This window comes from Macrotis lagotis, chromosome 7 (genome assembly GCF_037893015.1).
Source record: "Macrotis lagotis isolate mMagLag1 chromosome 7, bilby.v1.9.chrom.fasta, whole genome shotgun sequence".
NCBI classification, from domain to species: Eukaryota; Metazoa; Chordata; class Mammalia; order Peramelemorphia; family Peramelidae; genus Macrotis; species Macrotis lagotis.
Window position 1 is genome coordinate 28,123,562 of NC_133664.1, and position 16,048 is coordinate 28,139,609.

General features: G+C 36.0%; 1 protein-coding gene across 1 annotated transcript in view; it reads left to right on the forward strand.

The window, feature by feature from the left end:
- Window positions 1-16,048, forward strand: part of NGLY1 (N-glycanase 1) — a 49,990-nt gene that overhangs the window by 21,475 nt on the left and 12,467 nt on the right. The window contains exons 4-6 of the mRNA XM_074195684.1: window positions 5,290-5,452; window positions 10,540-10,759; window positions 15,445-15,566. Of these exons, the coding sequence (XP_074051785.1) occupies window positions 5,290-5,452; window positions 10,540-10,759; window positions 15,445-15,566 (505 nt within the window). The remainder of the gene's footprint in view (window positions 1-5,289; window positions 5,453-10,539; window positions 10,760-15,444; window positions 15,567-16,048) is intronic.

A 16,048-nucleotide genomic window follows, 5' to 3' on the forward strand; every position in this document is an offset into this window, starting at 1 on the left:
GGACCTAAGTTCAAATCTGGCATCAGACACAAAATAATTGCCTAGTTGTGTGACCTTGAGCAAGTTACTTAACCTCATTGCCTTAAATAAAGATTTAAAGAAAATGAGATCAATAAATGGGAAATAAGCAAGATGAAATTTAAAAAACCCAGAAGAAATGAAAAGCATAATCAGAATCTGTTATGCATTGCTATATGCTAACAAAACCAAGAATACAATGAAATAAAGAAATACTGTTAAAAATAATATGCCTTGTAGTGTTGTGAACCGATCAACCATTCTGGAAAACAATTTGGAACGCTGCCCAAAGGGCTATAAAACTGCATTCTTTTTGATCCAGCAATGCCACCACTAGGGCTGTATTCCAAAGAGATCATAAAAAAGGGGGAAAGACCCACATGTACAAGAATATTTTTAGCAGTTTTTTTGTGGTGGCAAAAACCTGTAAATTGAAATTGAGGGAATGCCCATCAATTGTATATGAGCAAATTGTATATGAATGTAATGAAATATTGTTCTATAAGAAATGATGACTAGGCCGATTTCAGAAAAATCTGGTAAGACAACATGAAATGATACTGAGTGAAGTGAGCAGAACACAGAGAATATTATTCACAGTAATAGCAACATTGTGTGATGATCACTTATGATAGATTTAGCTCTTCTTAGCAATACAGTGATCAAAGACAATTCTAAAAGACGTGATGAAAAATGCCCTCCATATCCAAAGAAAGAACTACCTATGGAGTCTGAATGCAGATCAAAGTTTTCCTATTTTAAACTTTTTTTTTAAAATTTGTTTTTTTGTTTTATGTGATTTTCCCTTTTGTTCTAAGTTTTCTTTTACAATGTGACTAATAGGAGATACGTTGAACATTATTGTGCATGTAAATAACCTCTGTCAGATTGCTTGCTGTTTTGGGGAGGAGGGAGAGAAAGGAGGGAGGTAGGAAAATGTGGAACTCAAAAGCTTACAAAAAGATGAATGTTGAAAATTACCTTTACATTTAATAGGAAACCAAAATAAAATGAAAATCCGGGGGAGGGGGAAATGTTGAAAACTATCCCTAAATGTAATTGAGGGTGGAATAAAATACTATTAAGATTATAAAAAAAGAAAAAGTCAGGAAAAAATATGAAACACTCAAACTAAGAGAAAGTCATATTAAATTTCGTAATAATATCAAAAAATATACATTGTAATGAAATTACCAAAGGCGACAAAAAATCTCCTGGTTCTGATGAATTCACTGGAGAATTCTGTCAAGCTTTTTAAAGAACTAGTAGTGCCTGTCCTTTGGAAATTATTTGCAGTTTAGCAGAATCCTTTTTATGAGACAAAAATAGTCCTAAACTAGGGAAAAATAAAACAAAAGAACTGTAGATCAGTGTCATTAATGAATATATGTTCAAACATTTTAAAGTATTTTTTTGAAAGGCAGTAGAGTCAAGAGACTTGCCCAAGGTCACACAGCTAGGTAATTATTAAGTGTCTGAGGCTGAATTTGAACTCGGATCCTCCTGACTCCAGGGCCAGTGCTGTATCCACTGTGCCACCTAGCTTCCCCAGTTCAGACATTTTAAATAAAATCCTGTAGATTACAGGAAATTACCCAAAAATTCATTCATTATGAACAAACTGGAATTTTACTAGCAATGTGAGAATGATATAACATTAGGAAAACAACTAGCACAATTTTAAAAACAAAAACATGAAAAACCATATGATCAGTCATGTGATCACTTGCTTATGCTACAATCCCCACAAAGTATAGGCATAGATGGTTTTTATGTTTTTATATTATATTTAATATAAAAAGTATCAAAAAAAACCAAAAATAAGCATTGGGGTTCACCAGGAAGGAAGGAAGCAAGCATTTATATAATGTCTGCTATATTCCAGGCACAGTGCTAACTTAAACATTTTACAAATATCTCATTTTGATCTCACAACAGTCCTGAGTGGTGGGTCCTATTATCCCCCCTTTTGCAGTTGAGGAAACTGAAACTGACAGAGTTTAGGGACTTGTCCAAGGTCACACAGCAAGTCTGAGATAAAATTTGAATTCAAGTCTTCCTGGTTTCAGGCTGTACTCTATGGCACCTTATATTCCAATGAATAAAGGAGTAAAGCAAAGATACTAATTCTCTCACTATTATTAGTAATAGTTCTAGAGATGCTGGCAATAGCAGTAAGATAAGAAAAAGAAATTAGAGATGCAAAGATACATAAAGAAGATATTAAATCAGCCCTATTTATCGATCAAATGCTGATAAACTTGGAAAATTCTGGAGAGTCCATGAAGATACTAATGAACCGTATAAACCCTAAAAAAATCAGCATCTTTGCTATAGAATAATTAAAATTAAAAAAAACTCAAGAAACAATATAGAAAGGAAATCACCTCCAAATGACTTCAAAGTGCAAAAAATATTAGAGGATTGACCTTCCAGGCTACACAGAAGATTTGTGTAGATTCAAGTACAAAGCTCTCCTTAAAGTTAGAAGGAACAATTTGAAATGAAGGAATATTGGATGCTCAGGGTTAGCCTGTGACAATCCTGCCAGAGTTAACTTATACTAATATATATGGTATACCAATCAAAGGCATACTAAATAGAACTGGATAAACAAATAATAAAATTCATTGGAAAAAAAATAAAAGATCCTGGAAGGGGAGCAGAACTTCCAGAATTCTAATTATCTCCTAAAGCAGCAGTCATCACCACCCTCTGGTGTTGGTTAAAAATGGCAGGGTCAATCAGTGGTACACATTAGGCCAAGGACAATCAGAAGCAGTGGAACTCAGTCTTCAGAAAACCTGAAAACAGGTTTCTTAAGAAAGAACTCCCTGTTTGACCAACAGCAACAAGGCTACCTGGAAAGCAGTCTGACAGAAATTAGACTTAGACCAAAAGTTTCCACCATGGTTCACAATAGGGTCTAAGTAGAAACGTGACCTTCATATCAAAATTCACGCTGTTAAGAAAAATTTAGAAAAGAAGCAGACCATGAGCCCCTCAGGGTTATAGATGACAGGAATGCACCCAGAACGCCCCTCCCTCCACCTGCCTCCTTCCTTCAACTTGGAGCAGATCTTGGTGCCCCTTCCTGACCCTGCTAGCCACTGATGCCTCCTCCCTTAAAACTGCCTCGTATTCATCTTCCAAATTCAGATATGTTTGTGCAGGTCCATATTGTCTCCCTGATAGACTGTAAGCTTGTAGAGGGCAGGAGGGTTTCTTTTTGTCTCTGCAGCTATTGTGCTCAGCACCATCTGGTACCCAAGTACCAGATGCTTCGGGACTGTCTGATTGATTTTGGTGCTTGTTCCAAAAAGAACCAACCCAGCTAAACAAGGGATAGTAAAAAGAACTGGGAATGATCATCTATTGCTTAGACTGTGCTGCTGATTAAAGTGTTACTTATAGATTTTATTATGTATCCATTTTTTAATATCATCTACATAAATAGCCTACATGGTCTGGTTTTTGTTTGAGAATCTTCCAGTTATTTCCTGCAGTTATTGGCTACTTGGAATCCCTGGCCCTCAATTCAGAATTCAGGGCTTCTTTGTTTTACCACCAATCTTGCTAATAGATTCAGTAGATTTACCATTGCTTTCAGATTGTCCCCATTAAGACAAACTCTCAGCCCCCAGAGCCTGGAAAGAGGAGGATTCTTTGTATCCTCTGGCTTGTTACTACTTCTGGGGCGAAAAGAGAGGGTGTTACATGTGATTGACCTAAGAAACGCGTGCATGTGCGTGCGCGCACACACACACACACACACACACACACACACACACACACACACGAGATTAGTGAACAGCTGGTCTAAATTTGTACTTTGGCCGGGCAAGTGTTCCTTTCAGAACATGTGTGAATTTTTATGTGCTTTTCTTAGCAACTAGAGTGGTGTATGGGTCCCTGCCATGTGGGGAGATGTTTTTTTTTTCTTTAAACGAAGTAATCACCATTTGAAAACTCTTGGTGTTGTGAGTCATAAAAATAGTTCAGCCCAGTTTCAGTTTCCGTGATAAAAATCAGACCCCTTTTGTTAGATTTTTGTGTTCATGAGTCTGTTTAAATGTAAGAAGAGGAATTGTTATATGAGGAAGTGCCATTGACGTCTCTGTCTTCTTGTTCCCTCATCCCTAAAAGCAATTTAGAAGATATTGACTGACAAAAAGTGTCATTTAAACTTGTCCAAATAAGTGAAAACTTTTCTTTTTTGGAATAACTAGCAAAACCTAGTCCTGCAGAGCCTAGAGTTGAGGGTTACGAGAGACAGAGACAGATAGAAACACAGAGAGAGAGAGACAGAGACAGACAGAGACAGAGACAGAGAGAGGGCTTTATCTTCTTGGGGACAAAAGGCACTTGTGGACTCTGCTCCCTTCCCACAGGGGCTGCTTTTCTGTCACCATTTTGAGGGCCTGGGCCAGATGTGTGCTTTTCTCCTGAGGAGTCTCAAAGCCGTCCCCCACTTCATGAGAAAGGAAACCACCTCCTGGATCTTAGCATTCCACCGTCGTCTTTTACTCCAAACATCTCTTACTACGCAGACAATTAACTCCTGCTTCTTGTAGCTGGTGCCTTAGTACATGGTTACCAAAGCAGCTGTAATAGCCATGTAATCAGCAGTTTATTTTTATGTCTGCACTTATCTGAGCTGTGCCAATGCATGCATAAAGAAATAAACCTTGTTATTTAAATGCCATTAAAATCACAAGCAGTGAAGTAGTTTGCAAATTGAAAAAGACAAAATTGAAAATGAAAGCACTTTTGGAAAACTCTTCTCCCATTCTATAAATGAGAGTTTGAGTGGAAAATTGCTGCAAGAGGAACCACTGTAAAAAATCATTTTAATATAAATCCTTTGTTCTCTTCTGTAAATACTGATAAACGTTCTTTATTTGGTGGCTTAAATCCATTAATTTTTAGTTTTAGTAGAGCTATGTCACAAATCTTTGTCACACACTTAGAATCAAATAAATTCCTGATTCATCAAGTCTCTAAAATCTTCATAAATATATAAAAAATGGTTGATGACTTGTAACTGAAGTGGTAGGCCACCAATAATAGTGAGACACTCTTGGGTTAAATATTACAGTTTGGAATAAGCTGATACATCCTGTTTAGTTTTGTTGTTTGTTTTTGATTTTGTGTTTACCAAACATCCTGTTTTAGATAGAAGAAATTTTAGTATTGTAGATCTTAGCAAAGAAAGTTTAAATTATTTAGATAAAAACTAAGGTCAAAAGTTTTTTTGTTTTTTCCCCATAGGCTTCTGATTCATCCATTCTAAAAATGCTTCAGACCAAATTTGAGGATGTGCTTATTTATGAAAACCTTTCTCTTCAGAAGAAAGCTTTGACTTGTATTCCAGTTCAAGAATTGCAAAGAAGAGCACAAGAAAAGTTTGAAAGAGCTAAAAAATTGGATCAAGGTAGTATCTTTGACATATAGTACATTCTGTCTACTATATATAGCTAAACTTTCTCAAATTGTTTATACTTTTTAAAAGGTCAGTAGTAATATAGACACAGCTCCATTTGTTCACATGTTTATATATTCAGATATGGTAATTACATTAGTCTTAACTGTAGTTAAAAATAATCATTGTTCCTGATAATGGCACATTAACAACCTATGATCTATTTAGCATGTGGCCATTCTCTGAGTAGAGGTCTATGAGTAGATCAGGGATGATTTTAAGCCCTAAGTAAAATTATCAATGCTTTATTATTTTACTCTAGAGGCTAATATGAATGTGTATATATAAATAAATCACTAGGTTGAGAAGAGAAGCAATGTCTGGCCATAATGGTTCTTTACCAAGTAATTTATGTTTTAGGGTTTATTATTTACCATAGGATTGTATTGTAATTATTGTATTGGGTTACTGAGTCCAAGTAAATTCTGATTTTATTCTTGTTTAACTGTTCCTTCAGTTTTTTTTTTATCAGTACCAGGTATTTTGATGATTCCTGCTTTATAGTATCATTTAAGGTCTGGAAATTCTATTCTTCCTTCATTCCTATTTTCTTTTTACTTTTTCTCTGGGTATTCTAGATTTTTTGTTTCTCCAAACAAAATTTTAATTACCTCTCTAAAGTATTACTTTTGATAGTTTTATTGGTATAGCCCTAAATCTGTACATTCATTTAAATAATATTGTCATTGGACCAAACATTGAGTATTGGATCTTATTGTTCTTTATTTCTTTGAGGAGCATTTTATTAATTGCAGCTGGAGGTATTGTGCTCAGTGTTCTTTGGCAGATTGACTTCCATATATTTTATACATTTTTAGTCATTTTAAATGTTAGTTTCTTTTCTGTTATCCTCTTGTGTTTAGTTATAGCTATGTAGAAATGTTATTGAATTTTATGGAATTTGCATTAGGTACATTTTCAGTTGCTTTGCTAATTCTTTGGGATTTTCTAAGTAAAACCATCATGTCATGAGCTCTTTGTCTCTTACTATTGCTTGTCTTTCTAGAACTGTATCAAATAACAGAGAAAGAGAAATATATCCTTGTTTTATTTCTGTATTTACTGGGGAAATTTCTAGTGTTTCCCTATTGTATATAATGCTAGATTTTGGTTTCAGATGCTTTTCATCACATTTTAAAATTTCCCCCAAGTTCATATTTTGAAAGAATTTTTTTAGAATAAGTAAGGATTATATGTCTTCTGCATTTATATAATCATCTGGTAATAGACATTTTGTTTTTATTATGACTTATTATGTTCATTGTTTTTCTAATGTAGTCTTGCATCCATGGATAAATAATTATAGTTTTTAATGGCAGAATATGTTTTAATTTTTTTAATTGCCATTAAATAACTACATTGTTCTGTTACTTTATTCTTCCCTAGTTTAGGTTTTAGTATTATATTTGTCTAATAGGAGTTTGATTGAGTGTTTTCACTCCAAGTTTTTAAGAATAATTTGTATAATATAGATATTCATTATTCTTTTAAAATCCTCCTGGGACTTCATCAGGACTGGTAGTTTTATTTTTTGGTAATTTCTTTACATCTGTTTCAGTTTCCGTTCTTGATATTTGATCATTTGAATTCTTGGTTTTGTTAGCATATAGATGTATATCAATTTCTGATAATTTTTGTATTCTTTATTGTAATCTTAATTTTTCTATTTTGTTTTCTTCATTCTATCCATAATGATTAATTTTTAGTTTTTTAAAGACTCAATTTTTGCCAGCTTTACAGTGTTTGCCAATTTATTTGTCTGATTTTTAAGATTCCCTCTTTGTGGTTGGATTTCTAATTATTAATTGCTCAGTTAATTCATTAGCATTGTCTTTTTATTTTATTGAAATATGTTCTTAGGGATATACTTTTTCTGAGGATTATGTTAACTTAATTCCAAAAAGTTTAGTATTTTTGTTTTATCATTTTCTATCTAGGTTTATAAATTGTTTCTCATCATTTTCTGTCTCATTTTATAAATTGTTTTTCTCTGGCCTATTCTTTGGGTAGGATGTTATTAGGAGTCTATTTAGATCTGTGTCTTTTGAATGTGCTCTCTCTATTAATTACTTTTATTGTTTAATCTTCAAAGGATGTTTAGCATTTAGTATTTGTTTTTTAAATCTATAATTTCTGTATTCCTTAGTACATGATTTGTTTTTGTAAAAGTTGTGCTAAGAAATGTGTATATTTAGGGGCGGCTAGGTGGCGCAGTGGATAAAGCACCGGCCCTGGAGTTAGGAGGACCTGGGTTCAAATCCGGTCTCAGATACTTAATAATTACCTAGTTGTGTGGCCTTGGGCAAGCTACTTAACCCCATTTGCCTTGCAAAAAAAAAAACCTAAATAAAAAAAAGAAATGTGTATGTATATTTTTACAATTTCCATTCAGCAAAAATCATAAACCTTTCAGTTCTAAATTCTCCAGTAGTTCAATTCTTTCTTTTCCCTTTTGTTTATCTTTCTGTTAGATTCATCCAGCTCTAAGAGAAGAATATTCAAGTCACTTATTATTATCTTGTTACTATCTTAGCAAATGTTTTCTTCATTGTAACATCTGGTGTGTGCTTATTTAACATTGATAATCCTTCACTACCTATGACCTATCCTTGTAGGCTTATGAGAAAAAAAATTGTTTCATTCTTTGAATTTCAATCCCTATTATTTAGTAGTTTCTGGTCCATAGTGGGCACTTGATAATTGCCAATTGACTATTATTTAACTTTTGATACTTTGAATTTTTATTTTTACTCTGATAAATAACCCAATTGTGACCCTACTTTTTTGGAGTCACCTAAAGTTTGTTTCAAACTCTCATTTTGATTGCCTTTGTTTTTAGCTTCATTTTTTTTTTTTATACAACTGATTGTGGAATTTTGTTTAATAGAAAACAAATTGAATATACACCGTGACCATTGCTATTTATGACTTAGGAATTGTTCCTTTTATGACTTAGAACCCATTCTTTCTGTAGTTGGGCTATCGTAGGGGAATATTGTAGGAGAATATCTTTGGAGAATATCATAGTGGAATATCGTAGAGGGAAGGCCCAGAAAGGAAAGTAACCGAAACCTGCTCAGCATCGTCTGTCTCCATTCAGCTCCTGGTTTAATTTCCTCGGGCGTTGCTCTCCACTCTAGCTGTTCACAAACTCAGAAGAGACATTGGTCACCATGGGGTTTGTGGCAGAGATACCAGATGGTTCTCCAGCTCCTTCCCATGGATTTTACAGATGAGGACATTGAGGCAGACCAGGTGAAGTGACTTGTACAGGATCACACAGATAGTCCATTATCTGAGGCTGGATTTGAACTCATGAAGAGGAATCTTTCTGCCTCTAGGCCTGGCACTCTGTTCACTGTGGCTTGACTCAGCAGCCCATTGTGCACATTAATATAAAAGCTCTGTGTCTGCGCATACATGTTCATTGATGTGTGTGTGGGGGCATACATATATGTATGGGGATCTCTATGGATATGGCTATTTTTACTCATACACACAGTGCATAGGCATGTGTGTGTATCCACATTCTTTTTTTTTTTTTTAAGTTTTTGCAAGGCAGTGGGGTTAAGTGGCTTGCCCAAGGCCACACAGCTAGGTAATTAATAAGTATCTGAGGCTGGATTTAAACTCAGGTACTCCTGACTCCAGGGCCAGTGCTCTATCCACTACACTACCTAGCCACCCCTATATCCATATTCTTAACTTAGAGGCTGGTGAACATGTTTTTAAAAAATATTTTGAAAAGTATTTCTGCATAATTAGATTTCTTTATAATACTTTGTATTATATTTTGTGTATTTAAAACAATTCTAGAAAAGGATTCTTAGGTTTCACCATACTCCCAAAAGGGCCTATAGTTTCCCCCAAAAGGATGACAACATCTGATGCTAGACAGACTGACAGACATTCACTTATAAATAGGTTAACATGTCATAATTGCCCATACATCATAACAATTGCTATATTTTCAAATGCACATGTTTGTATACAAATATATCAAATGAGCCGTTCCAGGGGTGGCTAGGTGGCACAGTGGATAGAGCACCGGCCCTGGAGTCAGTACTTGAGTTCAAAACCAGCCTCAGACACTTAATTACATAGCTGTGGGGCGTTGAGCAAGCCACTTAACTCCATTTGCCTTGCAAAAAAAAAACCCCTAAAAAAAATGAGCCGTTCTATTTGATTGCTGTTAAAACTCTTAAGCATGAATTTGTTTTCAGATTGAGACAACACTAAAAATGAAATAATTTGGGGAAATTTATTTCTTTCCATTCCCATCTACTTAGTTGAGGCAATTCCTAGAATAGAGTTACCTGAATAGAATATTATATAGTTTATTGATGCATTATAAATTAACAGAGTAACTGTTTCTCAGTTTGGAAAGTAATTGGAAAGCGTATTAGGCTGTGTTCAAGACTAATTTCATTCAATTTTTCTTTTGTTTTATTTGTTATGCAGTCCTTGTTATAGTTGTATAAACAATTGAATAGAACAGTAGTCATTGTTCTATTAGTATATGTGTGTCCATACATACATAGGGATTCACATTTTAAAAAATGTGAAAAAAAACCAGTATCATTTAGCCAATGAATGGATTTGAATCCTGCCTCTGATATTAACCAGCTATCTGACCATGAAGAAGTCCTTCTCTGCTTTGAATTTTCATTTCCTTGTGTTTAAGATAATAAATCTATCAATCTGTAATAATAATAAATAATAAATCTGTAAAATAATGAAGTCAGTAATATAGCCTCACAATATATATTGAGGGTCAAATGGGATAATGTCTTTATATGTAGATAGGAGTTGATTTGCTCAGTGTAAAGTGCTGTAAAATGTCAGATGTTGCTGCTCTTATTTTTATTCAGGCCTTTGTTTTAGACCAAATTATCCACAGCATATGGTCCCTGGGCCTGCCATATCGTCGTCACTTGATTCATGCCTATTGGTTGGGTTGTTGTTGCAGTTTAAATGTTGAAGGAGTAATCACTGTTGGCAGCCTTCTTAATGAATAAGTTTGGTTTGTAACTTTTCAGGTGCTAATATAAATAAAGATGATTTTCTTCTACTGGAACTCCTGCAGTGGTTTAAGGAGGAATTTTTTGAATGGGTGAACCACCTTCCATGCACTCACTGTGGTGGTGAGACCGTCCATCGAGGAGAGCTGCCTCCCGACGATGATGAGCGGAGGTGGGGAGCCAGCAGAGTGGAGGACCATTTCTGTAACTCCTGCCACATCAGTAATCGACTGCCAAGGTAATACCCACTGGGTAACAAAAGTGCCTTGCTTGTTCTAGCTTTGAAAAGCTGTTTTAAGTTAATTTTCCTGAGCTGGATTCTGTTTTCCTCATTGACTATAATTATAAAATCAGAGCTGTATTCCATCTGAAAATAATATTATCCCTAGAGATACTAGAATAACATCTTTTGAGTAATCTTTTAGAACTAAATGTATAAAAGAAAAATAATAGCTTTCTGATTACATGAATAATCATGGCAAAAACTATTGTAGTTAAAGTTGTAAAATAAAAATAGTAAAGAACAATTAATTTTAAACTAGAAATAGGTTCAGTCACTTCTCTCAGGAGATTTTTTTCTTGAAAGATGTCATTTGCATTATTAATTGAGCTATTTTCTCAACAAACTGATTTCTTAGTGCTAAATTTACATCTAAAGACATTTATTTGGTGTGTATTTTTCTTTGCTTTCTTGACAATAATTTTTTCCCCAGACACGTTTGCCTGATAATACTTACAGAATTTGCTGTAGTATTCTTATAGGACAAACCCCTTCCCTATCTAGTTAATGCTTGAAATTCCCAAGGTTTTTGCATTAGTCCTTCACAGTCAACTGGGACTGGAGTTGTCTGACAAAGTTCTCTTGTTTAGTAATCAGCACAGGTGAGGAGGTGGTGCCCCAGGGCCTTCAATACCCGGCCCTGGAGCTCGTTGCTGTAGTGAATGTCTAGGGACTGCTGAGTGAGTCAGCCAAAGCCCCGAAAGGCTCATCAGTGTCAACCATGGCCGCAGGCTTGTCACTGTCCAGGCTGGACGCTCAGGCGTCCCATTGGACGGAAGCTATAGGGGCAATAGAGATGGAATCATGGTCTCGTGAATTTTGATTTTATAATGTTCATAATACAAGGAAGTCCTTTTTAAAAGCAATTGTTTTGTGAAAAGTTGTGTCTGAGTTGTTTCTGCACATTTATCACCATCATTATTTTTTGAAATATTGAAATTCTATATGGAAACTCTTGAAATGCTAAATAAAATTTTTTGATGAAGTTAGATCACTTTAAAGATAACATCGGGATGTTCTGATGTCCTCAGTGCATCCATCACAAAACAAGGGACAAGGGAGAGTTGTGGAGATGGTAATTGAGTGGGACAGGATTAGGGAATTTGTCCAAGGGAATCAGCTTTGCTCCTTTTGGCTTGGCTCCTTGAGGATGTGGAAGAAGAAATATCAGAAAAGTCTGGAAATAGAGAGTGGAGCTGCGTCATGGAGGACCTTGACTATTGGGCTAAGGAGTTCAAACTTTACCTGGAAAGTTATAGGAAGTCCTTAGGCTAAAGAATAATCAGATTCATTATTTGGTGAAGTAAAAGGTGAATGAATGGGAACTGTTCCATTCATCCATGTGATAAGAGTTGTTGCTATTTTTAATTGTTCCTGGAATGGCAACCTTTCAGATTATCCTATTGTTTCTTTGTTGGGTGTTTGAAAACGTAAAACTTTTCCAGTTTTGGGATACTCTAAACTTGGAAATACCTGAATGTGTGTGTGTGTGTGTAAAAAGAGATGTAGAGTAAAATAAACAAGTGCTTGCCAGTTCAGAAAGCACATCTTGAAAGCCAAGAGAAAAGAATTTAATTACAAAAAATACTTCATTAATTGTGAATAATCGGCTCTTTTCATCTCTGGAAGGGAGTCATTTTTATCTGTTTAAAAAGTGCAGCAGCCAGGTCTCCCCCCCAAAAAAAAAAATCAGGGGGAAGGCAGTGCTGACCCAAGAGAAGCTGCTCAAACTGCTTCTGGCAAGGAGAGAACATCTGGAAAAGCATCAGCGCCAGAGCCCTGGGTTTGTTGTTGTTTTTATTCTCTCTAAGTTGTCCTAGTATTATTGTGAACTTGGAAAACATCAGCAAATAGCCTACAAGGAATGGCCTGCCTGAAACTCTGAGTCTCCACTAGGAACAGCTGCATGTGTCAGATTTAACATGGTTGTTCCAAAGTTGTCCGACTTGTTGGTTCTGAGTCTTTTTAAAGATTACTTTTGTTTATTTGGTTAAGGATTCCTTCATTATGTGTAAAAAATTCCAACAATGATTTTTAACATTTTTGAGTTCCTGGATTCTCTTCCTCCATTCTTCCCCCTCCCCCTCCTTGAGAAGGCAAGCAGTTGGATATCTGTTCCAGAGTCCTCAGTTTAATTAAGTGAACCGAAACCACAACCATTTTGACTAAAGTGAATTTGCCTGCTGAGATTGGGGGGGGAGAGTTGGAAGAGGACCACACATTAATGGGGGTGGGGGGGTCTGCCACATGGTTCATGGACATGTGGGAACCAGAGAGAGAGATGCCAGAGAAGAAGGATGGAGGCAAGAGGAAGAAAATGCAGGGAGGCCAGATGGGGGGGGGGGGCTGGGGAGAGACCAGCAGCAGCCAGGGGGATGAACAGAAGACAGACGTGGTAGAGTGGGGCAAAGGTCTCCAGCCAAGCCTCAAACCCACCACAGGACCTTCTTCTCTCTTTGTGTCTGATTTTTGGCTTTTCCTTGGAGAAGTTGTTGTTTTAAGTTTTTTGTTTTTCTTCTTGTTTATTTGTTTTGGTGGGAGGGAGTTGAGGAACTAGAATGGAGAGTGCTGTGATTTACTTTAAACTTAACATGTATTGGGGTGGCTAGGTGGCACAGTGAATAGAGCACTGGCCCTGGAGTCAAGGAGTACCTGAGTTCAAATCCAGCCTCAGACACTTAATAATTACCTAGCTGTGTGGCCTTGGGCAAGCCACTTAACCCCGTTTGCCTTGCAAAATTCTTAAAAAAATTAACTTAACAGGGACTTTCAGAATTTCAGAATTATTTATGTAAAATTGAATTTGCAAGTGGATTGAGCAGTGGTCCTGCAATCAGGAGGACCTGAGTTCAAATCTAATCTCAGACACTTAATAATAACCTAGATATGTGACCTTGGGCAGGTCACATTGCCTTGCAAAAAAAAAGAATTTGCATAATATAAATTTACATAAAGTTTATATTCCTGTGAAGTCATGCAAAACACATTTTCATATTAGCCATGAGATAAAAGAAAACAAACAAAATTTTTAAAAAGTTAAAAATTCTGATTCAATTTGCATTTGAAGTGTGTTCTCTTTCTAGAGATGGATAGCATTTCTTGTGGAGTCCTTTAGAATTCTCTTAGATTTATTGTCTTGATCAGAGTAGTTAAGCCTTTCACAGTTGATCAGCCCTACAGTATTGCTGGTATCCGTACTAGTTTTACTTACTTCTCTTCACATCAGTTCATATTAGTCTTTCCAGGTTTTTCTGAAACCTTCTTGCTTGTCGTTTCTTATAGCACAATAGTATTCCATCACAATCATAAACTACAACTTCTGAGATGTTAGCTAATCTGATAGGTGTGAGCTAATATCTCAGAGTTGTTTTAATTTGCATTTCTCTAATTGAGGACTTAGAGCTTTTTTTTCAAGTGATTATTGATAGCTTTGATTCCTGATTCTGAAAATGACTTATTCATAGCTTTTTGATCATTTATTAACTGGTGAACAGCTCTTGTTTTTTAAATTGGTCTGTTTCCTATTTTGACATTTAAAAAGTTTGATTTGAGGCATTTTTCTCTGTTTGGAGAGAAACATGATGAGAGCTCAGCTGAAGGCTTTCTCTGCTCTCTTGGGTCTGCCTCCACAGGTGTGATTCTGAGCTTTGCTCTCTTCTGTATATTTTAGCTATTTCATTGATTCCTCTGTCTATTTTTTAGCATTACTATTGCTTCCTTCCCCCAAAATTGAAGCTCTCTCATAACAAATTAGTATAATCTAGTGACCAAGCATCTTGGCAATGTCTGAAAGTGTGTGCCTTGTTTTATGCCTCTAGTCTATTGACTTTCTATCAAGTGATGGGAAAATTGCTTTCTCCTTTGCTGCCATTGTTTCATGGTTCTCGTGGTCCTTCTGTTGTTGTCCAGTCCTTTCAGGTGTGTCCACTCCTTTGTGACTCCTCCTGGGGTTTTCTTAGCCAAAAAACAGGAAGTTTGCCTTTTCTTCTCTTGCTTAGATTGCAGATGAGGAAACTGTGGCAAACAGGGTGAAGGGTGAAGAATCACAGCCAGTGAGTGTCTGAGGTCAAACTCGAATTCAGATCTTCCTGACTCCAGGTTCGTCATTTTATCCACTGTGCCCTCTTGTTGCCCTGGGTCATTCTGCATTCATTCTTATAGATCCTCCTAGGGCTCTTAAATCTGCTTCTTTTGTCATTTCTTATGGTGCAGTAATAGTCCATTATATACATATTGGGGTGTGTGTGTGTGTGTGTGTTTGTACAGAGAGTATTGCCATAAATATTTTTGTATATACAGGAGTCTTCTCTCTTTCTTTGATTCCTTCAGGGTTAGGAATAGTAGCCCTCTTACAGGTTCAGATTCTAACAGTATGCCTCCTTGAAGAGTTTCGTGTATTTTCTACACCAGAGTCTTGGGACAGATTGGGGGTGTCTGTGACAAGGTGTCTACCCAGTCCAATTCCTTTTGCCAAGGATGTTTGAAAGTCTTCTAGTGAAGATTTGTTTTTCCCATGTAGGAGGTTTTGTTTTTTGTTTTAAAGCTTTATTGATCTGTTTTGTTTTTCATATTCCAGATATTTCTAAATTACTCCTATCCCTAGATTTTCTGCAAATAAAAGTTTTATTTGGTTGGTTTTTCAGGTATAATGATCCTGAGAAACTCTTGGAAACCAGACGTGGACGATGTGGTGAATGGGCCAACTGCTTCACACTGTGCTGCAGAGCAATGGGGTTTGAGGCACGCTATGTCTGGGATACAACTGGTAACCATTTCCTTTGGAGAATCCTCCATCTGATTTAACTTGGCTCAAATGTTGTGCCATAAAAATCTCCTTTATGACTACACTGCCTATAGATAATGACACAAAATTGACATGATTTAGAATACCTTATTCTCTTCCCACCATGAGGAGATTTGTGTGTCTTGCTTGCTTTTTTGAATCGAGTATACTCTTCACTCCCCTCATTAAGATAGATAGACGGATGGATGGATGGATGGATGGATGGATGGATGGATGGATGGATGGATGGATGGATAGAAGACAATCCCCGCCTCTGAAAGAAGATGACAATAAAGAAGGCACTTGGTATCAGGAAGAATAAACTAGTAGTGACAGGCTCACCTCTTACTTCTCCCAGGATATTATAACTATAGTTGGACTTACTTCCAATGAAAAGAAACACTAATTACTTTTTTATCTTTTAACATGTAGCAAAAGGAATGTTTTTTTAAAAATGTAGGCTG